This window comes from Chlamydotis macqueenii, chromosome 6 (genome assembly GCF_036417535.1).
Source record: "Chlamydotis macqueenii isolate bChlMac1 chromosome 6, bChlMac1.mat, whole genome shotgun sequence".
In the NCBI taxonomy this organism is placed as follows: Eukaryota; Metazoa; Chordata; class Aves; order Otidiformes; family Otididae; genus Chlamydotis; species Chlamydotis macqueenii.
Genome location: NC_141561.1, coordinates 37,053,120 through 37,076,707, shown reverse-complemented (window position 1 = coordinate 37,076,707; position 23,588 = coordinate 37,053,120). Strand labels below are relative to the sequence as shown.

Genomic DNA, 23,588 nt, shown 5'->3' with positions numbered 1-23,588 from the left:
GCCAAGGCACAGAAGAGAAAAATGTCCAGGAGATGCATGAGTGTGGCAATCAGAGAAGTGAGGCAACAGGGAGAGAAAGTAAGCAGGGGACAGACTTCAGATCTTTGTCATCATGTTAAGGGAGAGGAATAAGAAAGGTGTATAGAAAGCAGGTAATTTCAGAGAATGATTTTGCAGTGCTTGTACTTAAGAGCACTCCATGAACACAGATGACTGACAATGGGCTAGTATTGACTTCTTTTGTGTTGTGTTTATCACCCCCAAGAAAAGACAGTAATAAAATATACTGTTGACTCAGACCACAAACCTGTCCAGGTATTTCTTACTGTACTAGTAAAGAAGCTCTAGCAGTTTCCCAGTTATGAGCTGAAATGGGTCAGACCTGAAAAACCACATGAAATTCCCAAATCCACGGCTGAATTCAGGTCTAAATTTCACAGCTCTTCCAAAGCCTGCAATCAGCTATGCTGCTATCATCATCATCAATTTCTTACGATTCATGCACTTTATGAGATAGAGTTTACTGTTCCCCAAAGAACTGATGATCTCGTTAGACAGATGAAACTAATCAGCCATGGAATACAGGGGGGAACTTAGAGGAATCCTAAGGAACTTCTTTATTGTTAATGATGATAAACAATGACAAAGTATTGTCTTGCTGCAGATATGAATTAGTATGTATCAGTGTCATGTGAAAAATAGCTGCAGAGGGGATAGTGAAAGGGCCTTGGTTTCCTGGGGATTTTGGAGTGGTGGGACAGGAAAAGCACAGGGTTACCATGGGAGCAGGGTGAAGAGCCACTGCAGTATTTGCTGAAGGAAACTCAGCAGAGGAGAGCCAGAAACAGGGAGCAGGACAGGCTGCAGAGTGGCTGAAGGCAGGGCACATAACTGTCAGGTTAAAAAGCAGACAGAAATCAGCGGTCCAGGAAACGGCCATTCAGAAAGCACTTCATCGCATATAAAATGCTACTGGCCAGTACATTCTACACAGGCATGACCTGCAGACCAGGCAGAATGCATGGCTATGTACTGGTGCATCAAAAGACGTCCAGTGAGCCCTGGGGCTGGGTTTCTGCCTGCACAGCAATCGAGGAAGGTAGCGGTACCAGTCGGGTGCTGCAGAAAGGGCCAAGGTACACAGTTTATCCCAGAGGATGACCTGGCTCCAAACGCTGAGCAACATCCAGCTCCTGCAGTTTGGAATCTGCGTGCACCCTACGGATCTGCAAACTGTCATCATCTACTACCCGGGACAGTAATTCAGAGATTATGCGGGAAAGGTGGTTTTAATCACCCTTTTCAATGAATAATGAATATGACAAACAAATTCTACATGGAATACAAAATTTAAATGGAACACGCAATTACTTACTGAATTAACACAAAAAGATCTGAAATAATGACAACAGGAGATTATAAAGATCAATGATATGGTGATTTTACTCACTGAGAGTTTTTCCTTTGCTTGTTTAAATACACCAGGAGCCTGGTTTGTTTCACCACCTGCTGCTGAGAGAACCAAAGAAAGACTTAATAGTTAAAAAATAATAATAATAAGCATTTCCACTTAGTACACTTGTTAGAACAATTAAATGCCTTGGAATTACTGTGCAAAGCAATTACCTTGTAAAGTACTCTCAATGAACTGTATGCAGAAATGTACCTGCCTGAAAAATGTTCTGTATTCATCATACTTGAGGTAAAATGGTATTCTATACATTTCAAACAAATCAAAACCTTGTATTCATGTTCCTAAGACTCTAGAAACTACAGTAAAAAGTTCAAGAAATAGTTGGCAACTCTAAGAGGCTCTAGTTCTGAAGGTCAATCCTCAGACACCTTAGCATCCTGGTTTTCAGGACTCTCCTCTAAAAATTAGGCTCTTTTAAGTAATCCATAAATGAAAATTTTAAGAGAGGCCACAGAAATCACCGCTTTTCGAAATATTAGCCAGCATTTGTAATGGAAAGAGAGAGATTCACTGTTGAATTATCACCCTAGTTGTGTTAACAAGGTCAGTGTGCCACGGGTCAACTATGCTCTCAGACTTCAGCAATTCACATTACACTTGGGGCATGAAATACCTTAATTCAGTATTTCATTTATCTGATACAACATGGTTTGAGGAAAGATGTTTCTCTCTGACTTCGATTCAGTCCTTATGAAAAGTTCTGGAATGGGGCAGCTTTTTGGAAAGCGAGTTATTAGATTCACCTCAATTGCTACTCAGGAAGGGATGTGCTACACAAAAACCAGACATCAAATCTTTTGGCATCTGTCCCAGGATGCCCTCAGTAAAGGCAGAGGCAGGACAGTGGGCACAGATGACAACCTCTAGCTGTAAACCCAATTGTCTTCCAGCTGTAAAACCAACCCTGACACATCAAACAGGATGGAACCGATTATTTTTCTCCTTTCCCTGTGCAGTTCCCAGGCATGAGGAGGAGATCTCTGGTTTTCTGCCAAACTTCCCACTCTAGTTCTGCCCTCTTAATGTAATTTCATTGCTGTTTGTTTTTTTTTTTAAATTGAAGGACTAGGAGAGAAAACTCGTGAGGAGAAAAATAATATGTAACCGTGTGCTTCAGTTCTTCTGAATTTGTACCAGAGATAAGTACAGCACAGCCCTCCTGCATCACATTTTACCACATCTGTTACTGCTGGTTTTGGTCTGTTTTGCATCTCTCCTAAATAATTACTTACAGCTTCTTTCCTCCTTCCCTTGGTATTGAACCCTCATGGCCACCACTATGGAATGGAAAGAACAGCCATGCTGCTTACGCTGACTTACCTGAAAGCACAACTTCTCCATCTGAACAAAAGATCCCTACAGGCTCTGCTGCCAGGTTAAATACACACCAAACATGTTTTACCTTGGGGGTGACCCCAGAACTCCAGACAAGGAACAGAAGCATATCACATTGTGGCTCCTGCTCACAGCCAGGTAGTTGTCCTGGCCTTGCCACCATAAACACTCCTCCGATGGCACAACTGCGGTGGCACCTCATGGCCACGGCCACTAACACACGAGTCAGAGCGGGTTTTCATTCATGGAACTACACCCATCAAGGCACAGACTTCACAACTCTTTCCTCAGAGTTGTCCATGCAGTTTCTTCTTCAAATGAGTCTCTTAAAAAGCAGTCCCTCCCTTGTGGATATGGCACTGTAAGTTACCAGTATTTGTCAGTGCTTACCAGTGACGTGGGAATTCTTTTCTGGTATTGAGGGGAAACAGGGGAAAGATGTCATTTCCCGGGCCACTACACAGAAAACATGAGCAAATATTAACTTTTTCTTTGTAGACGCTTGTATCTTATGACTTGACATGTTTTCTTTTAAAGTCACAGTCAATGCAATGTGGAGGTTTTAACTGACTGCAATACACTCAAAGCTCTACAGACTGCACTGCCCAGGGACTTCTGGAGGGGCTATAACGTCCAGGTGTCACTAAAGCCGACAGGACCATTCCAAATAAGACACACTGACAGTCAAAACTGGCTTCAAGAAACAGTGCTATATTTTACGTGCTATATTTTTTATGTCCCTCTAAATTCCAGATCCTGGAAAGAGCTGGATGACTGGTTCAGGCTCAGGGATATCTAGGTTAACATATGGCCACCTACACTTTTAGGATACTGTCCTGGTTTTGACTGGGATGGAGCATAGCACTGTACTCTTTCTCATGGCCTCCCCTGAAGTCTCATCAGTAAGTATAAAAAGATGAGGTAGAAGAAAATAAGGGATACTGTGAATTTGCCAGCAACACTGAGTATGGTGAAACATTGTAAGAGATATTTTTGTTCACTTTGTGGTGCAGTTCAAGCTCCTCTGCTTTAGAGTCGAAACCTCAAAGTTCAACCCACTTTACTGAAAATGTTATGATCAATGTGGGTCCATCATTTTGGTTGCTCTCCATCTCAGGATTTAAATGTACCGGCAGGCTGGTTTTGTATTACATTTTTCACTTTGACTAATACACCTGCTTCACTATGGATTGGAGTGAGAGACAAAAAGAGAGAGACAGTTGCCAGGCAGCACGCATTTAAGGCAGCAGGAAGATCGCCTTATCGGAGTCTATTGGTATGACTCAGGCCTCTCTGGGAAGCTACAGGCCAGAAGATCTCAGAGGAGTTAGTGGCAGAGTACCTGAGGGCAAGATAGCACCGACCACCTGACTGCAGAAATGCGGAAGAAGTTGAGAACACTACAAAGCCAACACTTTTTCCCCCCATTTCCACTGCTTATTTGAACCTCCTCGGTCTTTTCAAAGAAGATGTGAATTATAGCTCATAACTTCTGAACTGATCAAGCTGTGCTTCAGCAAGCAGCAAGACGTAGAAAGAAGAGTTGTTTTAATTCTTTTTAAAAAATTCCTCAATCTTGGGCAGTTCTGGTCCAGAGTGCAAGTTAGGAGGGCCCAGACTGTGAACTGAGGAGGAGCAACACTGCAACATGGCATGGATCAGCATTTCCTTCCCTGGCTCCATGTCTCGTGGCACAGGGAAGTAAAAGCGCCAGCTTCCCTCACAGGAGCAAGGCGATGGGACTGAGTATTTCCTTCTGTTGTCCTAACAGAGTGCAGTAGGGACACAAAGCACACTGCATACACTTGAGGCACTACATTAAAGCTGCCCTTGCGTAACTGTCCTTTTACTGTATCCTCACCAGTCAGACCTCCATACTGAGACCGGTCCAAATTTAGAACAGGAGAGACTGACTGGTGCAAAACTGGATGGGCGCGACTTCTTAGGAACACTCTTGGTGCTGCACTGTTTAACTACAGGATAGGTAATAAATCCTGTGCTTCATTTCTAAGGCATGAGGAGAGGCCTATGTAGTTCTGCGTTGCTGTGCATGGTTCTTCTCTTAATAGCCCGGGTTTCACTCATGAACCACCTCACTGCAGCATGTGGCTGTGTTACGCGAGAGAAAACCTGGCCTCTTTTAGCAATTTTTCTTTTTTTTAAAGATCACCAGAAAAGTCAAGATGTTCATCTTCGCACCCTGAACTCACAGTAACAAGCAATATGATGAAAACGCTCGAAGTGTTCCTTTTGGTTCTCTAAATAATGATACACCTATCAAGATGCAACAGGAATCATTTGTTTCGTCCTTTCATCTTCCTCTAGCAAATATTAAGATTTTTGCTTGGAATACATTCGTAGTGTGAGCCCAGATTTCTTCTCTCTCAGCTTCATGCTGCATGTGGCTGGACTCCCCCTGTGGATTTTGACTGTACAGCATAAACATCAGTGACAGACTGGGAAGTGTCAATGCAGATAACATCAATCGACAAAATATGTCTGAAACACTTCTTATTATGCATGAGAGTAAAAAAGCAAAATAATGGAAATGCATACCATGGTTTAAGCTGTCAACATTTTCCCACCAGAAAAAAAAACCAACAAAACGAAACCAAAACCAAAGTGTGTAATTAAAAAAAAAAGAAGAAAATGATGAGTAGCGATTCCTACACCACCATACTATAAGCATGATGCCAAATTACAATCACAGCACTTAGAGGTCCAAGCAATGACAAGCATACATGGTCATGGCCTTCATTAAATAAACAAATACCAAGGAGAGAAAGAAGAAAAGAAAAATGATACAAAACACTAAAAAAGAATACTATTTGTGAAGACTGATATTCTCAGAGAAGAAAAAAAAAATAGAGAAGCTGCTATAGCCATGAGATTTACAAAAAAAAAAATGTCTATGTTTGCCAGCCACATTGCATAACTGAACAGAACGCAGTCACCTGTCTGCTTCCGTTTAACACAGGAGAGATGAGTTGGTCTAGTATATTTGATAGCAGGTTTTAAAATGATTTTCCTGGAGGGAGAGTGGGCCTGAACTTCAGTTTTTTTAGCAAGTTCAGCTTTCTTATACACTGCTATGGACAAGAAAACACAAAAACATAGAATCAGGAAAAAACCAGCAAACAGTTTCATATGACAATACATCAAGTGGCAGGCCCACTGCTCCACCACTCCAAGCCGATGCATTGCTTCTACTGGGGCGAACAAATCCCAGGTCGGAAGAGGGGAAGCACTGGTGCATCGACCTCAGATGCCGTACGTAGTGGTCACTGGGGATGCCTAGAATTGGAACGAGACCAGTGGAGCAGTGAGCCTTGCACACAGCTTCTCATAGAGTTGTACAATGTCCCATTAACAAGCACCACCATTAATACTGTTAAGGTGCACGTCATCTACAACAGAGTAACCAGATAGAACTGTACAATATTAAAAAAAATAAAAAAATTGTAATAGGGAGTGTTAAATGAACCTTTTTTCCTTCTCACTTCATCTCTGGAGAGTGTGCTAGGTTCCTTTTTAGCTATTTTCCTTTCAGGAGTAGAAATCCTGCCTCTCCCAGTTTTAAAAGGTTTCTCTTTTTTATGCTTATCAAGAGATGGTCTTCGCAATTCTCTCTCTGCCTTCTCCTCTTTAGGAACAGTCTCTAACTGCTCAGTCATGATGCTCCTATCATCATCTGTAGGATCAGAGCAAATTATAACAACAAACAAAAAGATTAGTAACAAATGTTAACAATACTGTAGCGGAGCAGGGAAAAACAGTTGAAGACAGAGCAGATGGATTAATAAAAAAAGGCAGGCTATTTTACCATTTTTCTGAAACATGCTAAGATTACTATTACTACTATAATAATTTCGCTTTTTGATCATTATCATTTGGAAACAAAAATATTTAACAGGCAAAACAGAAAAGATAATGCACACCTTGAGTATCTGCCCAGAGACTGTCTGTGTCCATGATGGAGTCATCGATTGTTGTTTCATCTTTGTAATCATCACAGGTCTCTGTCTTGTAGTCGGTGAGCAGAATTTCTTCTCTCTGGGGTGAAGCAGGAGCTTCTGGGGAGCCCTCCTTGGGCTCAACTTGCATGTCAGCCACTTCCTCAGCCTCCAGCTCCTCTTCAGCCTGGGAGTCCCCTGTTTCGATGTCTTCCTGCTGAGCAGCAGCGAAGCGCACGCTGTGAGAAGCAGATTCACCCTCATCAACTGTTGTCTGCACCACTGTGATAAAGTCATCCTCTACTGTCACCACGGATTCAATAATGCCTTTCAGTTCCGGCAGTGCTTCTGGGCTACCCTGGGCTAGCATTTCTTCGGCAGTAGGTTTCCCAAAGTCTATTTCTGGGGATATTTCTGATATAAGATGCTGTTTATCCTCTTCTTTTTCTTCTTGGTCTTCTTCTAGCTCTTCTTCCTCATGTTCTTCCCCTTTTGCGGCCCCAGCTGTCACTTCAGATGGCAGTGGCTTTTGGATTTCCATAGGTTTCACAGCTGCATCGGGAATCGTTTCAGTTCCTTCTGCAGGCTGTGGTATGCTCTCCATCTGAATCTCAGCAGGCTCTTCCTGGAGAGGCTCAGCTTTTGGAAGGAGCTCCACAGAAGGCTCCTTTGCCGGTAACTGTGCAGGCATCTCTTCCCCAGCCATGGGAGGTTTTGGAGGTTCTGCTTTGATATCCTCTGGTTTCAAGGATTCTCCATTCAGACCTTCCTGGGTTTGATCATGCTCTCCACTAGATTCATAAGATTCCTCTTTATCAACTGCCTCTTGATGTACCAGATCGGGCTTAGTTACTTTTTCCTTAATTTCTGTTTCAGATAGTTTGGTGCTGTCCTTTGCATAACTAGGCTCAGTCTTGGAAAGGACATCTGCGTCCTTTGCTTCTCTGGACAAGATGGTCTGATCTTTCTGTTGAGTGTCTTTGGGTTCAGGCTCTGCTCTCTTCACTGAGGCTTTGTCCATCCCTGAAGGGAGAGAAACAACCTCACTGATCTTGTTATCTAACTGACTCTGATATTCTTGGTCAGCCCTCCTTGCAGCCACTTCCAAATCATGCTTTATAGCATTGTAATCTGGTTTTATTGGAGCTTCCATCTCAGCTATTTCTGGAACAATGGTAAGAGTCTTCTCCTCCTTCTCCATCAACAAAGAAACAGCATCCTTTTCTATTGCTATCTCTGAGGCTGATCTTCTGTCATACATGGTATCATCGATTACATGAACTTTATCAGCGACACTTTCTTCTTTCATTTCTAAGATTGCCTCAGGTCTTGTCTTCTCTGGCTCTGCACCTTTAATGGAATAGACCTCTTTAGAGTCAACTTGATCTTCACCTTTTTCTAGCACCGTATCCAGCTTCTCTTTTTTCTCCTGCTCAAAGTCTCTTGCCAGAATGGACTCACCAGTGGCATGCTGGCCTAAGTCTTTTTCACTGAGGAATTCTTCTTTTGATTTTTCAGCTGCTGCCAGCTTCACTTCTATTAAAGATAGGTCGGGAGCCAGGCCACGTCTCAGTTTTTCATCTGTGCCTTCGTAGAAGGGACAAGTTTCACTAGTTAAATTCTCACTGTCCTGAACCGGAGAAGGGAGTGGGACTGTGTACTTATTGAAAACACAGTAGCCCAAGTCTTCTAGCTGACTTTCAGCTTTTAGAGTGACATGGTTTTCATCTGTGACAGGTGTTAGGGCTGTGCTGCTGTCTTCCACAACAGTGTCAGAAGGAACTGACTTCTTTTGCGCCACCTCAGCATCTGCACTCACAGAGGCTAATCTAGATCTTGTCCCTGCTAAGTCTAACATTTCAGGCAGGTCAGGAGCCAGGACTGCCCCATTTTTGTAATAATCTTTGGCCAGGAAAGGTGATTCAGCCAAGGTCTCAGGCTGGACTTTTTCTTCTGCCACTGCTTTTTCTTCTTCAATGTGCTCATCTTCCTCTCTGCTATCAATGGGGAAGCAGGGAGCCTTCTCCAGTGCTGGTGTGGTTGCTGGCAAGTAGTCATCACCTTCATCCATACTTCCGCTAGTGTTAGTTAAAATATCTGAAGCAAGAGGAGAAAGATCGTGTGCACGACCAAAGCTAAATCCTAGAGCTATGGAATCCAAGCAGGACATGGGCAAGTTAATAGACATACTTCTCTGTTCAATTGCAGATCTGCCCCCAAGTCCCAAGCTCCTGCTCAGAGTTAAGTCGTCTTTATTTTTACTGTGGAGTTCCCTCTTACCCCCGTAGACTTTGGGGTCAATAGTGAACATTCTTTCTGTTGGGGAACTTGGTTCTTCAGATTTGTCTGGTGTAAAGCTCTGAGCCAAGGTACTGTACCCTATTTCATGGGCAGGCACACTCTGCTGCTGATCCAATTCTGCCTGTAATTCTTCCTCCTCTTCCTCTTTGTCTTCAGGTATTAGACGATCTGTATGATAAGGCTCATACACACTCTCTTTAGTGTCACTGAGCTCATAGTAATCACTGCCTTGTTTCAGAGCGTCTGCTTTGAAGGCTTCCTCTTTCAGAGCAGAGGTTTCAAAATACTTCGACATTCCTGATCGATCCTCCTCCTCTTTCATTGGGGGAGGAGCTGAAACACTTGTCTTATCCTCCTTGGTATCTTTTTTAACATCTTCCTCTTGAGAAGGTTCTAGCGGAGGAGTCTTGTCAGTGGTTAAACTTGGTGCCTCAGGGGCTTTCTCTGTTATTCTGGATAACTGAGTGGTATCGGGGTGCTTCTCAAGGGTCAGTTCATGGCTTAACTCAGCTGCGGGTACTTGTGTGCTTGGCTGCACCTCCTTTTTCATGTCTACTGTTGCTGGCAGCCCACTTCGGTCCATTTCTTTTTCTGATTTGAGAATATCAGCTGACTTCTTAGCTTCATCATCTTTTTGAAAGTCTGCTTCATCTAGGGAAAGTGTCTTAACTTCAGGTTTTGTGGGAAATTTACCATCATCTAATATTCGAGCCTCTCCTTTATCATAGAAGTCATACCTTTCTTCCTCATCACTCTCATCCTTGGTCATGTCCTTTTCCTCCCCCCATGCAGGGATCTTCTGGGTGCTTGGCGTTTTCAGGCCATCTACAGTTACTGCTGAGACTTCTTGGAGAGCTAGTGTCCTGTCTCTGTGGATCTGTTCATCTTTAGTGAGGTCTTTGGCAAACAGTTGGTCAGTGGTTTCCTGTTTTGTTTTAGAACTGTCTTTGAGTGGAAGCTCCTGGCAGACAGCAGGAGATGGGCCTGAAGGAAGTTCACTTTTGTCTGCTTCTGCTTTGGGTTCAGATAGCAACAGAGAACTTTCACTACGGCTGATGGCAAGATCTTGAACATCTTTAAGGTTGTCTTGAAATTTCATAGACACAACTTGGTTGAACGATGAGGGCACATCTGCAGTCCTTTCTTCTGTTTTGCTCCCTTTAGGCAGTTCAGACAAGTCCTTTTGTTCTTGAGAAGCTGGAGGCTTGGCAGCAGGTTCTGCAAAACTGGCTTCCCCTTTCTTTTGTGAGTCAGTTTCTAAGATCTGTTCTGATAGAGGTGAAGGCATTTTTTCTTTGTCTTTGTCTTTATCTATAGCCTCTGTTTTTGCTGGCTGAGAAACTAAGGCATCGTGTTTAGGTTGCTCACCAGTCTTACTGTCTTTCCCAGATTCATGTTGCTTTGTGTCTAATGGCTCTGCTGTGAAAGGGCGTGCGCCCTCCTGGACATGGAATTCCATCTTCGTGGCTGCAAGTAAATCTGAAGTAGTTTGTTTCGGTTTTATAACAAAATCATTCAAAGCACTTACAGGCAGGCAGTCATGTGGCTTTCAACAACATCTTGGTATGAATGATGGAAAGGAGAGGGAGAAAGATGCAAACATGCAACAAAGCCATCCACCTAGAAATCTGCTTTAAAGTGTTAAATCCCAGTTTCCTTTCTATGTATGAGTGAAAATGTGAGTTCTACACATATAAATATGTGAACACTGAAATGAGATGATTTCACATGAATTCTTCCTCTTCATTGTTTGTATACAACAGCAAAAGCACAAGTAATCCTCACTTCATTGGTATGCTTTGCTGCACTCTGTAACCTGTGTTAGTTTGAGTTAGTAAAGTCTGCAAGATTCAGTCCGATCAGTAGTATCTTTGTGTGTTTCTGACATTTAAAACACACATAGTTGCATATTTCTAGATCTATTCTAGTCAGGGATGCCCCTGCTCCTTGCAGGGGGGTTGGACTAGATGACCTTTGAAGGCCCCTTCCAACTCTAACCATTCTATGACTCTATTCTATGATTCTGTTTTACGTTTTTCTTCTACATGCAGCCTAAACCAAAGAAATAAGGTTTTGCAAGTGTCAGAAGAGGCTGGTTTTTTTAACTGCACCAACTTTTGACAATTACTCTTTTGGCAAATGCCAAAAATCTCACTGCTGTCGTGAAATCAGTATGTGTAAATCAGCAACAGAGCTATTACCAGTTCCAGATCTTGAAGGTCTGGTCTTCAAAATGGCCAGCCATCTTCAGCTGTACTTGGCATATTTCAACAACTGTAGATCAAACCCTAATTAAATTAATTTGAAACTGGAAATGCTGCTCTTACAGATTGACACTATATTTTTAGTTGAGTTTTTTTTATACATGCTCCATTGATCATTAGTAGCCTGTTCTTTTTTAACATCCTACGGAAAATAATAATTCCTATCATACGTAAATCTTCCTACAATGGAAAATATGAAGAGATATACTGCAAACTGTGGCAGAACTTTCTGCAGTAATCTGTAAAAAAGTTTTATGAGTTATTTCTAAAGCTTGTTACAAAAAGCGTTAGGCCAACTCTGATTCTCCTCATCTCTGATTTTAAATCCATGGAGCCATCTTTTTGCTCTGATGAATCTGAATTTTTTAGAACAATTACTATCAAAGTATTGGTCATTCTTTAAAATTTGCATATGTTAACATTTAGTCAAAAAAGCAACTGCCATTCTAAACACTACAGGTAGAAAAACCAGAGGTCTACAAGCACAGTAATTTTGCTCCTTTATGCTTTTACATTTGGTGACTTACTTGCAAATTCTACGAAGTACAAAAACACGGCCATTGAGCTGTCATCCTCGTTTCACAGAAATTAAATAGCTCGATACCAACTTTCTTTATGTATCCTACTGTGCCTCTTACTCTAATGGAAATGAACAACACCAATGGCATCAACACGTATTCTGACTGCCAAAGGAAATTCACTTTCTCCATTAAAAGGAAAATCTTGAAGCCTAGTTCTTATGTACTGAAAAACAATTGACTGCGGTAAATATTTTGTTCAGTAAGCAGATCAGAACTTCACCCTGTGCACCCCATCCTAAACTTCACTGTGAAGGCAAACACCCCGGTGGAAGTGACGGAGGTTTTGCCTAAGAAGGGCACTCCAGCAGAGTCAAACATTTGTAATAAGGTAAGATACACAAAAAATCAGAGTTCTGGCAATGATTGAGTAGAGGAGGGGTGGACTGCAATGAATAGCAAGGATATGACACAGGAAGCGATAGCTTTAGGGAAGCTAAACCAGAATGCACTGAAGCACACACACACACACAAAAAACCAAACAAAAACCTGCACACTGCAAATGAAAACATTTCTAGAGTTTAAGCCTCTTTATGTCATCATCAAAGTCAATAAATCTACTTTTTGAAAGAAAAGCAGATGAATCTCTGCACCAAAAAGAAAAAAATATACATAGATTAGCAATGTGACTGGCAAACACATCTGAGATGGGGGAAAAAGGCTTACGCAGAGGAATCAGCTCAGCCGCAAAGCATGTTTTATCATGGCAAAGTAAAAAATCAGGAATCAGCTGCAGTGGTGGGAAACCATGTTGTCATACAGCACCTAAGCAATCATATTATCTGCTACACACTCTTCAAGCATAATAACAAGAGCAGTCATACTAATAAATGGAAAGAACAGGAAATGAAGCAGCCTTGGAAAGCACTGGAGAAAGCTGGAGGATTCACTGGCAGCAAACACATGCAAACCTAAGAAGGACACACCTTCCTCAGACAAGGAAGGAGATGTGTCTTTCAGGGGCGTTTCCGCCACAACGGTTACGCTCTCCCTGCTGGGTGCCACACCTGGCACTTTATCTTCAGGACACACTTTGGCCTCCACACCAGAATCCGACCGACCCTCACAGGGACCCTTTGCCTGGTCCGAAGGCTCAGTGGGCCCGTGCTCTTTCCCCAGTTGCTTCCCAGGAAGAGCAGCAGGTTTCGCTTCCACAGCCATCAGACTCTCTACTGGTTCTTCTTCTTGGAGATGGAAAAAGGAGGTGACATCAACACCAACAGTAAACACCAAACACACAGCTCAACAGGACTACTTTTGCATAACACTTTCAGCTCTGAACATTTCAGATTTAAGGGTGTCGAAGGACTGCTAGTATCCAGCCCATTTTAGTCATCGTGCAACCGAATTTTCCTTAGGGAAAAAAACAAAACAAACCAAAAACCCCGTCTGCCCCAGAGAAGCATATTTATGCTACGCGATGAGAGCTGAAAGCATTTCACAGGTGTACCTCTCCCAAGGATGACTGTGGGTCAAATATTCATTGCAAATGGAAATGGTATTGAATGATGGATGGCCCTGACAACACCAATGTGTCAATGAGTACAATGCATTCTAAGTACACTGATATTTTTCTCAAAAATGTGCTATTTAATCCAGTACAAGACATTAAATTGAGGGAAAGGAAGTTTTGGGGCGTTAATTTCTTTCCACTGACCTTGGCAATACTGACTGATAAGTGCCAGCAAGTCAAGCTAGCACATGGATGCTGCGTTTAGCAAAATATTGAGCCACTTCCATAGTCTGAATAAGCCTTGTGCATAGCTGATAACTAATGGTTTTGCAAGAATTCAGCCAAGATTCCTACACTGAGTGGGTTTCTAAACAGTTGCTCCCTTAGGCTGCCTGACATCTGAACCCAGTATGTGAAAATCACAGCTTTAACAGGAGGACTCGTCATTTTCTTTTGTTTCCCCATTAGCCCCCAGGCTCCTCATCGCCAATTAAGCCAAAGAAACCAATGAGTGCAATGTAACTATTCGTTCATCTGAATTTCTAAAATACATCACTCAGCCTGGGGGCTATTAGGATCACTGCAGTAGTATCCAGAGCTGTCTTTACTCATGCCATGGCAGAAGAACGATTAGCAAAATCTCCGTTCTGGACTGTACTCCTGCCATTGCTACACAGAATACTACTGTGCTCTATCAGTATCCCTTCTGATTAAAAGTCAGGGTTAAGTGTGAAACCTTTGATTCAGCAACATACCTAAGCGGCTGACCAGTAACTATGCTGCAGTAAACCTGATAACCCCCCTGGGTTTAAAGTATGTCTCACGCTTAAGGACTTTGCTGAATCAGACTTAGAACGAAGCGGTTTCAAATCTAGAATTGGCTGTATCCAGCCTCTTGGTATTAAAGTAAAATCTCTTTACATGGCCTTGATTTTTCTCCTGAGATTGGCCCGGTTAAAACCGATCAACCATCCACTTCAGTTACAGCCTTTAAAAACTTATTTAAGGAACATAAATGCTATGTGAGGCTGCGAAAATATCACTATGTAAAGTACAACACATTATTAACAACATATTAAAATATAATTAAGGATAGATACTGTATCTTAAATGAACAGAAGCCAGAAGATTCAGAATCAGAACTGGACCGATGCCTGGTGTTATAAGGATATTTACACACGGGCAGATTGTAAAAGAGCCTGACAGAACAGCAGGTGTCCAGCTACAAGAAGCCCTGACTTGAATGACTTGCTTTGCTTTTCTTTTTCCAATTTACACAGTTTTGTATGTGCATCCCTTTCAATGACAAAATTTCAAGGCAAGTCTCTCATTTTACTCTGAGCAATTTCAGGTATGCACCTCCATTTCCTGAGACACTTCACACAATGCCACATGATTAAAACTAATTACAAAGTAGAAAGTTATCCCTGACTTAACAAAGGAATCCTACAGACTCCCTTTGTGCAGCAGACTCCCTTACACTTTCACCAGAGGTGGATGTAAGCTGCCCATGCACTCAGCTACAGTAAGGCCACTCCTGATTTTCTGCCTCCCTTAGCTTCAGGCAGACCTGCTGACATTACCCATCTTCAGCTGTCAGCACTGATCTCTTTCTGCTGCTGTTGCAGTATCAGGCTATATTATCCTGTTAATTCTGAACAACTCTGGTTTTCTTGAAATGACCCAGTAACCAATTTCAGGCATACACTTTCATTTTCCTGGGACACAAACCCGTAGAGGATTCAGCACTGTTTTTAACTTCAGTTCCTGTGTCCCAAGATTGAGTTAGACAAATGCTGTGAGATGAAACGCGATCTACTTCACCTTGGAGAAGTCAGCATTCCTGTTAGTCACTGAAATTGATTCTCCCTTGATTCCTCAAAAGCCATTTCACTTTTATGTAACTCCCAGTGACAAAGCAATAACTACTGATGTGCTCAGGCCATAGAAAAAGGGAGTAAAGCAACACAGCAACAGTAAACTTTTTTTTTCCTCCTTGTTTGCAGTCAGCTGACACAGTGTTAACTGGCTGTATCCATAAGACAACTGGAGATCAAATGACCCAATACTGCCTGAAGTCACCTGCCTCCACTGGGGTAAAACTGATCTCCTTTGCCTGCTGGAGAATTAAAGACCTTCCACTGCTATCTTTGGTATAGACATGTTTTTTTCCCCTCACTGTGTTAACAACTGACTTAACTCCAGTAGCAATCTTTTGGCCTACTCTGCACACTGTTCTTGGCAGCGATCCTCTGGCACAAAGAACAAATTAGCTTACGCTTCTTTTAACTAGCTGCTCCTTTTGCTCCTGCTATAAGCCAGGCCAGTAGGCCGAGAGCCCTGATTTAAGCAGGAGCCACAGTTTCGCTGACCCCAAAGTTGCATTCATTGTTGACACTGCAGCTTCACTTTGAGACGGAGAGACTCCGGAGGGGTGTCACTTCCATGTGGGGAGAAGACGCAGCCAGGCCTCCCTCCCCAGAAAGCAGCAATCCCAGGCACATATATAATGGAATGGATGGCAGGTGGGTACAGGGGAAGAGGAACAAAATGGGACCGTGCTCGGTTCACCTTCATCATGGCCCAACAAGACCTCTGTGCTCTTCACTGTGGCACTGGGACGTGTACTAGAGCCAGTCCACTCCGAGCTGAACAAAGGGTGTTCATAGTACTCCTCATCCGAATTGTAGGGCTCATCATCGGGCATGGACACTGAAATGGAGGGGGCCAGGTGTTTACGCCACTCCCTGCCGGCAGCAGGCCCACAGCCCGGGCAGTGGTGTAGCAGGCCCACCTTGTCCTCCGCCCCTTCATCTACAAATAGACACACAGACAAAAACCGCAGGACAGACAGACAGACAAGGAAAAGACGAGACAGGATGGACGCATGCACTAGCTCCTCTAGCTACTACGTCACACTGCAGAGTGGATGAGACCAGCCAGGTTGGTGGGGGTGGAGGAAGGAGGCAGCTCTCCATTTTAACACAGGGGCCATGACGCGGTGTTTCCTACAGTGTTTATGAACATCAGAAACCAACCGTCGGAATCAGCGAATTTCAAAACTATACAGTCATTGTTGAGAGGAATACATGTCGTACACAAACCACGTGCCACAACTTGCACTGACATTCTATGTGTCATACCGCTGACTGACTGTATTAAACACCTCAGTCACCAGGTGAAGTACTTGAAAGTGTAAATTTCAAAAACTCCTTTAATTAAAAAGCAAACCAGCTTACACTTTGGTCAATGGTGGGTTTATTTCTCATTGTATCTATTTCAAAATTGCCCACTTCTTTTCCCTGTAAATAAGTGACATTTTAACAATCAAAAATTCCCTTCCCCAAATAGCTCGCTACGATTTTTCCTGATAAAGACCACACAGAGCTGCTTGCAGCAATCTCCGTTAGTCCTATATTTTACACAGTTTGTCATGTTTCTGTGGGTGAATTAGCTCCTACCGCGGTGTTTGCTAATGCTTTGGAATGACAGCTTTATTCACCCGTCACTGTAGCATCACAGATAATCACATAATCATCTCAGGGTTACACCAGCTACTGACAGCTACATGGACGGGGAGGCTGGGTTTGGTTTTGCAAGACAAAGCAAAAGAATCCAGCCCAATAAAAATGCCTGGCCTAGCATCTGATCTGGACAAACCTACAGGGGAGACTTGAGAGCTCATGTAGGCTAAGGTGCCCTCCCTACCATAAATAACGCCTTGAAAAACTAAACATCTAGTACCAGAGAAAATACATTTAAGCCCATTCCCTGTGTATGACAACTGGCAGTTTGATGAACACTACATTCACGGGCTGCCTTCAGCAGCTGCAGCTATCCCACTGGATTTCCTACTAGCTTCAAGAACAAGCCCATGCCTGGTGTCCCTGGCCTTTCTCCAGGCAATTACAACCTAAAGAGTTTCCCCAGAGCCTCCAAAACTTTCCTCTCAGATCCAAAACACTGAGTCAGAAAGCAAGGCTTTAACACAGGTGGCGTGAGAGACATTAACCAGACCTCTGTGTGTGACTGGAGAACAAGGTGGCTCGCGACTGCTGCTGTAACTACCATTACCCAAATCTTGGAATGCAGTTTTTATCTAAAGCAATTCCATCTATAAGAGCTCTAAGATTCTTCCTGGCAAATAACAGTAAGTTTTAAGTTTCTTTCTAGAGCACACCATAACAAGACAACACCTGTGTCTTTAAAAAAAAAAGCAGCAGCCTCTGCTTCCTGCAGCAACATGGCAGCAAGTGTCCTGTAATTTAATGTAGTTCTTCTGCCTAGGAAAAGGATGCTGTAGTACCATTCAGGCTCAATCACCCACAAAAGGGAAGATGGCAATAGTAGTAGCTCCACTGTGCTGCAAAAGGAAGATTATCCATGTTTAAGAGGCTGGCCAGGACTATGCACATACACAAATACCACCCATGGAGCTCAGTTTAAGAGAATCATTCTCCCAGTTTCTTCCAGGGCACAAAGAGTGCCTGAACCACAGAGCACCTGCAGTAGGACACAGCAAACACATGGCTGAGCCTGAGCTCCCCGCCTTTCCCTAGTGCTTAAGAGCCAGCAGCAAGGTTGCAGGGAAGCATCTTGATCCGCTTGCAATGCAGAACCCATGGATTTCTTCTCCATAGAAGCTTCTACAAAATTCAGTGACAGATTTCAGGGGGCTCATGGTTTGCAAAAGGTGGTCACAGGGAGTGAGGACATGTCTGAGGGTGCGAAAGACCACAAATCAACTCCTTCCTAAACCTGAGAAGGTTCAAAACTACAACTCCTGCTTCTTTGCAGGGTGCCCTCACACCAGTGTATATATTACCGTGGACAAGAGCAGAAAGGGATGATGCGCTTGCCACCTCTTCTGCTGGAACTGGGACATTGTGGAGAAAAGAACAGAAGACTGATATGGTCAGAAGCAGAACACAGAAGGAGGATGTGCAAAAGGAGAGGTTCTCCTCCTGGCTGTGGGTCATATTTATCCAGGGGCTCTTCAGATGTAAAATCCACCAACAAGAGTGAAGATGAAACCCCAGGACTTCTCTATACTGATGCAAACAAGGCTGAAAATTCCTTCTTTATAGGCTCTGAATGGATCGTAGGCAAGAAAATACAGGCCCCGCCTCTGCTCCTTAAAACTACAGGAACTGACAACAGTAAAAACGCTTAATATATATTATTGTGGTGGTCCAAAATCATTAGGAGTGCAAAGTCTAGTATTGTTTGGGGCTGTTATGTCTGTGGCTATTACAGATTTACATTGTTTATTTATCAGTTTTAATAAAGGTATTTTCAAAATTACTGCAGATAATTTCATTTATAGGATAATGATATCTTTAAAGGAGGATATGCTTTTATTTCGGTAACAAGAAAAATCCTTTCTTTGTTATTTTAGCCCTTTCTAATAGCTCTTTTTCATCTCAAAGCATGGGAAAAATCCCCAATGAATTCTAAAGTCTAAGATTAAAATCGCTTCGCACAAAGGCTAATTCAGCTTTAGCTTCCAGGTATCTTTTGAAAATGCCTTTCAAGAAGTAATTTTCAGTGTAAATAGATCCATTTTTATAGCACACTTGTTTCCTTTTAGTTTGTAAAATATTCTTATTTGGTATGTAAAGCCTAATCTGAAATGTCTATTTCAAAATGGAAGACACTCCATCAAAAGCATCCTTCTACCTGATAACATTTAGAAAAATTTCTACATGAAGACATTGTTGGCCATTGTCAAAAGGCACAAAGCACAGAAGAAACGCCAAGCTGGCAAGAGAATATCGCACCAGCCCAGCATGATCAGATACAACTGATAAAAGGATTAGAGGGTGCCAGGGAAAATTTCATTTCCTGAGCAAGGTTATGTTACTATAGTTGAAATAAATGAAATAATTTCAATAAGACAAATTAGTTATCTTACCTTCTGCAGCAGTAAAAAGGGACAGGCTCATTTGAACGTTTTTCTGCAGCCAAATGAGAGAAAGAAACCTACATCCACGACTCCTTTCTCTCACGAAATACACTTGACCCACAAACCTCTGTCTCTTCTACCTTCTTTTTTTTTTTAATTTGTTTTTGCTGCATGGCTGGCCACATCCACCTTTGTCATGTCTACAACAGTGATTTCCTACTTACTATGACTGAAGGAAGTCTCTTTTGGATTCAAAGCAATGCAACACACAGTGACAAGTGCATTAGGAAAACGTTCTAAGAGAAGAGGGAAAAAGGAGGCCTGAGGTAGGTACACACAACAAAGGCTCACCTTTTTTTGCTCAACAACTGTAGAATTGGGTTAAATTAATAAATTGCATTCTACTGAGCAGAAAGACAGACGGACAATGTAAAGGTGCATGAGGATGGACAGCCAGATGGTACAGGGAACTGAAGGTTTAAACAAGTACAGTAAAACTGGGTCAAACCCTACTGAGGCAAACTCTTGGGAACTCAGGAGCTTTGCCTGAATAAAAATGACAGGTCTGGCTCACTGAAGTCAGCAAAAACTCAACATACTCAAAAGAAAATAAGGACCATGTCCTCTAACACAGAGCAGAACACAAGATTTTTTACTACCACACTGAACTGACAACACTCATATTTGGGGAAAAAAGCAACATAACATACTTCTGGTGACATTTTTTCAAGAAGTTCCTTCTGTTCATCCACCAACTCTACTGTGAGTTCGTTTCAGAGCTGGACATAAACAAGAAGCTTCCAGTGGAGTGCATTAATGACTCAGCACATCACTTCTGTCCATACTTCCCTTACAAACCTACACTTTCAGGATCTATACAGGCCATCTGCTCTGAAAAATGAAGAGCTTAATCAAAATCTTGTAATGGAAAAGTCTCTTTTTGTTAACATTAAAGGAAATTATTTGAATGTTTTTTAAAATTGTGGCATTGTATAAATCATCAAAATGTCTCCCAAGCACTGACCTTTCAGTCTTCACAACCGCCCTTGAGGGGTTAGGTAAGTGCTATTACATTAACTCAATTCCACATGCAAGGAAAGAGAAGAACAGCGATGTTAAGTGACTTGCTGAGTCATACGCACAGCTGGAACAGCACAGCCCTGCAGTTCATAATAACCCTGAGTTGTATAGTGCTCTGTCACCTTCTTGTGTTAATAAAACTAGCAAAATTGTTTCCGTTTGCTTAGGGGGCAATCTACAACCTCCTGTCAATTCACCAATAAGAGTACTTTATACAATCCCCAAATACATGCAAATAATGCTGCTGACAGAAACAGTATGCAAAGCTAATCCCCAGCTAAGGGGAATGGAAGAACCTTGACAATGACCTAAAGCAGAAGAACAAGCCCTTTGTTGTGAGGTGAAAAAATAAAAAAAGCATACACTGAACTAGTCAAGTGAACTATGTATTAAAGAATAGCGGTAAACCCCTGGCAACAATTCTAAAAGCCTTTGCTAATGCCCTACGAGCTTCCTTTTCAGTTAGTAGCGTTGATTGCCATTACTAAGTCTAGGAACTGTTGTACTATTGTTTTAAACATACTATGTGCAGATGTTTTTTAAAAAAACCCAACAACCAATTAATTGAATTCTTTATATTGGTTACTAACCACATCCAGTAGGTATTTCCAGTACAGGGGACTGACAAATGTTGTTGTCAACACAGCCTGTAATTGCATTATCTCTGAAATGACCGCAGGATGAAACATGCCTAATTGCAGTGTTCTGATAAACTGAGAGTCAGACTATGTTAGCACAAGAATAGCACTTGTCCGCTTGCAAAATTAATAGATGCTCTGTGTTAAAATACCAACAAAGTTCGTTCAGCAGATGATAAGAAATTATTTTCATGCACTTATTTAACAAAAAGAAAGAAAAAAAATGCTAAAAGAAAATTCAAGAAGGAAAGAAATGGACACATAAAAATGCTGTTGACATGGCAGAGTTCAACCGACAGTCCCCTGGAGATTCTGAACCCAAATCCTTCCCTCTTACCCAGCTGATGCGGCTCAGTTTTAACAGAGCTGTCTCCCTGTAATGACAGCCTTGATGCAGCAATCGTCTTCTGTTGAACAAAGCACTGATGCACGTGCTATCAGGACAACTTCACTGGGATTTAGGCTTCTACTTAAAATTAAGCCAACACCTAAGTTCTTTGCTGGAGGGGATTTTAGCAGGACGAACACGCAGTGATCGTGCGCTACTGAAACTGAACATTCCTTGTCCAGAACAGAGTAGAAATTTGCTTTGTGAGACCAGAATTTGACTCCTGCACTCTGTGTGCAGAACCCCCAATACACGTAGGCATTGAAGCATCAATTACAAGTTGAAGGCCAAAGAAACGATCCAGCTCTGAATCTCCTTGCTTTCATGCATTTAAGATTCCAAAAACAAAGTTAATGGTAATCAAAAAAAAAAAAAAAGCCAAACAAATCCTAACAAAATAAAGATGACCCATACTGAATCATAGTTTTGGTGACCACAATGGAGTAGCAGATCTCTTGGCTTGCACTGCATATAACAGATAAAAAGGTGAGCATCACCATCTTTTTTCCCTTTAACACGGATGTACTTAACATGCCCTGTCAGTGACCCCTGTGCATATGTGTCTACCTCATCCAGCAGCTGGTCTGCAGATGGGGAGTTACTGCTGAGGAATGCCTTCTCTTTTTCACGTGAAGCTGCAGAAAGTGTCTCCATTTTCTGATTCCCCCATCCTTTAACTCCCTATCTCAGCCCTCTGCTGCCAGCTGTGCACTGCAATGTCCAGGAGACCCTTACCTTCCTCCAGAGCTCCAGTCTGCTCGGAAGCTGGCGACGGAGGTGGAGAAGGAGGCAGGTTGGCTGACTCTTCAACTGCTACAAATCAAACAGTGAAAATGAGACAGAAATTAATTCCAGGGAGACTGATGCCTGACACAAGCTGCAGACAGCCTGTTCTGCCCAGACGAGAGAATTATTCAATGGGAACTTGTGCCTAGTGACTTTTCAGGTAGATCCTTTCAGAATACACAGATCTTTAAAGTTAAAATAAAAGAATTGTTTTTTTCCCCAGATGGTATGAGTTATTTTCAAAAATCTGGTCATAGAGTACAATACAAAAAAACAAGTGCAAAATTATCTTTTAAATCAGTATTGCCACTTAGAAACCCTTCAGTCACCCAAGACAACAACAATAAAGCATGTGAGCATAACAGATTTTATAAATTCACGTTGACTATCACAAACTGGCATCCAATCTCTTTAATTTACCTTGAGTACATGAACAGAAAACATTCTCCACACCTTTTATTTTTTCTTCTGCTGAGTTCAAGGTTAATCATAGCATACATGCAAATATTGCTTGTCTAAATACAAAAGACATCAGCACAAGGAACTTATGTCAGCTATGATGTATTACCGATTCAGCTGAGCAAGGCGCAGTAAAATCTTCAACGCACATAGACTAGGGTTTAGAATCATCCCCAGCTGCGAGACTAGACGCTAAAACCAGATGATGCTTTTCAATTATTTAAATTCAAGCACGATGAAATCCTAAGCAAACTGCTTCTTAAATGAACTCAGCATAACCTCTGCATCTGATTTCATACCAACCACTTTGAGAATTTTCTTTCCTTTAAAAACAGATCCAGTACTGGAGCTTAATCATTGTTTAAAAAGGAAAAAAAAAAAAAGAAAAAAAAAAGTAACGAATCTGTTTTGACAGATCTGTCTTATAAACAGCACCTCTGAACAGGCAGATCAGTTTCTGATTCAGGGCTTCTTCCCAAGCATAGAAAGGCCAGTTTCAAAGCTCCAGCAGAATTTGCCTGGCATCCTCCTACTGATGTCACTCTGGTTTGGAGGAGACCCTTATGTGACTTGTCCTTAGATGTGCTGTCCAGGGACAGAGGAGTTACGTCTTCCTCACAATGCAATTCCACCTGCATTTATTTAACAGTCACTGACCACAGGAACGGAAACACCAATAGTTGCTCAAAGAAGACATACTTCTCACAACATTTTTAAAATGTCTTATCTAACTAGATGGAACTGAATATCCATTTTGCCTCATCCAGGCCAGAGTGAAGCAATCTGTGCTTAAATATGTATGAAGATTTTTGCAGAACTGGGGTCTTTCACGTAAAATTGAATCTCTGTATAAAGAAGGGAATTACCAAGCAACACTTCTCCCTGCTGCACTTCAACATCAGTTCAATGAAGCAAAAGACCTTGGGAACCAAATTTCCAACAAATACTCTTAATTACTCATAGACTTTAATTC

At 42.1% G+C, this 23,588-nt stretch overlaps 1 protein-coding gene across 17 annotated transcripts in view; it reads right to left on the bottom strand.

The window, feature by feature from the left end:
- Positions 1 to 23,588, bottom strand: part of MAP2 (microtubule associated protein 2) — a 220,173-nt gene that overhangs the window by 23,124 nt on the left and 173,461 nt on the right. For 5 of the 17 annotated variants that reach the window (XM_086750745.1, XM_086750751.1, XM_086750750.1 and 2 more), the window contains 6 exons: positions 22,106 to 22,183; positions 12,833 to 13,090; positions 6,748 to 10,530; positions 6,294 to 6,500; positions 5,764 to 5,898; positions 1,451 to 1,512 (listed from right to left, as the gene is read on the bottom strand). In XM_086750745.1, coding sequence (XP_086606871.1) covers positions 1,451 to 1,512; positions 5,764 to 5,898; positions 6,294 to 6,500; positions 6,748 to 10,530; positions 12,833 to 13,090; positions 22,106 to 22,183 — 4,523 coding nt within the window. Of the gene's footprint in view, positions 1 to 1,450; positions 1,513 to 5,763; positions 5,899 to 6,293; positions 6,501 to 6,747; positions 10,543 to 12,832; positions 13,091 to 22,105; positions 22,184 to 23,588 lie in introns of all 17 variants that reach the window. The other 12 variants (XM_086750749.1, XM_086750752.1, XM_086750753.1 and 9 more) reach the window with 7 other exon arrangements.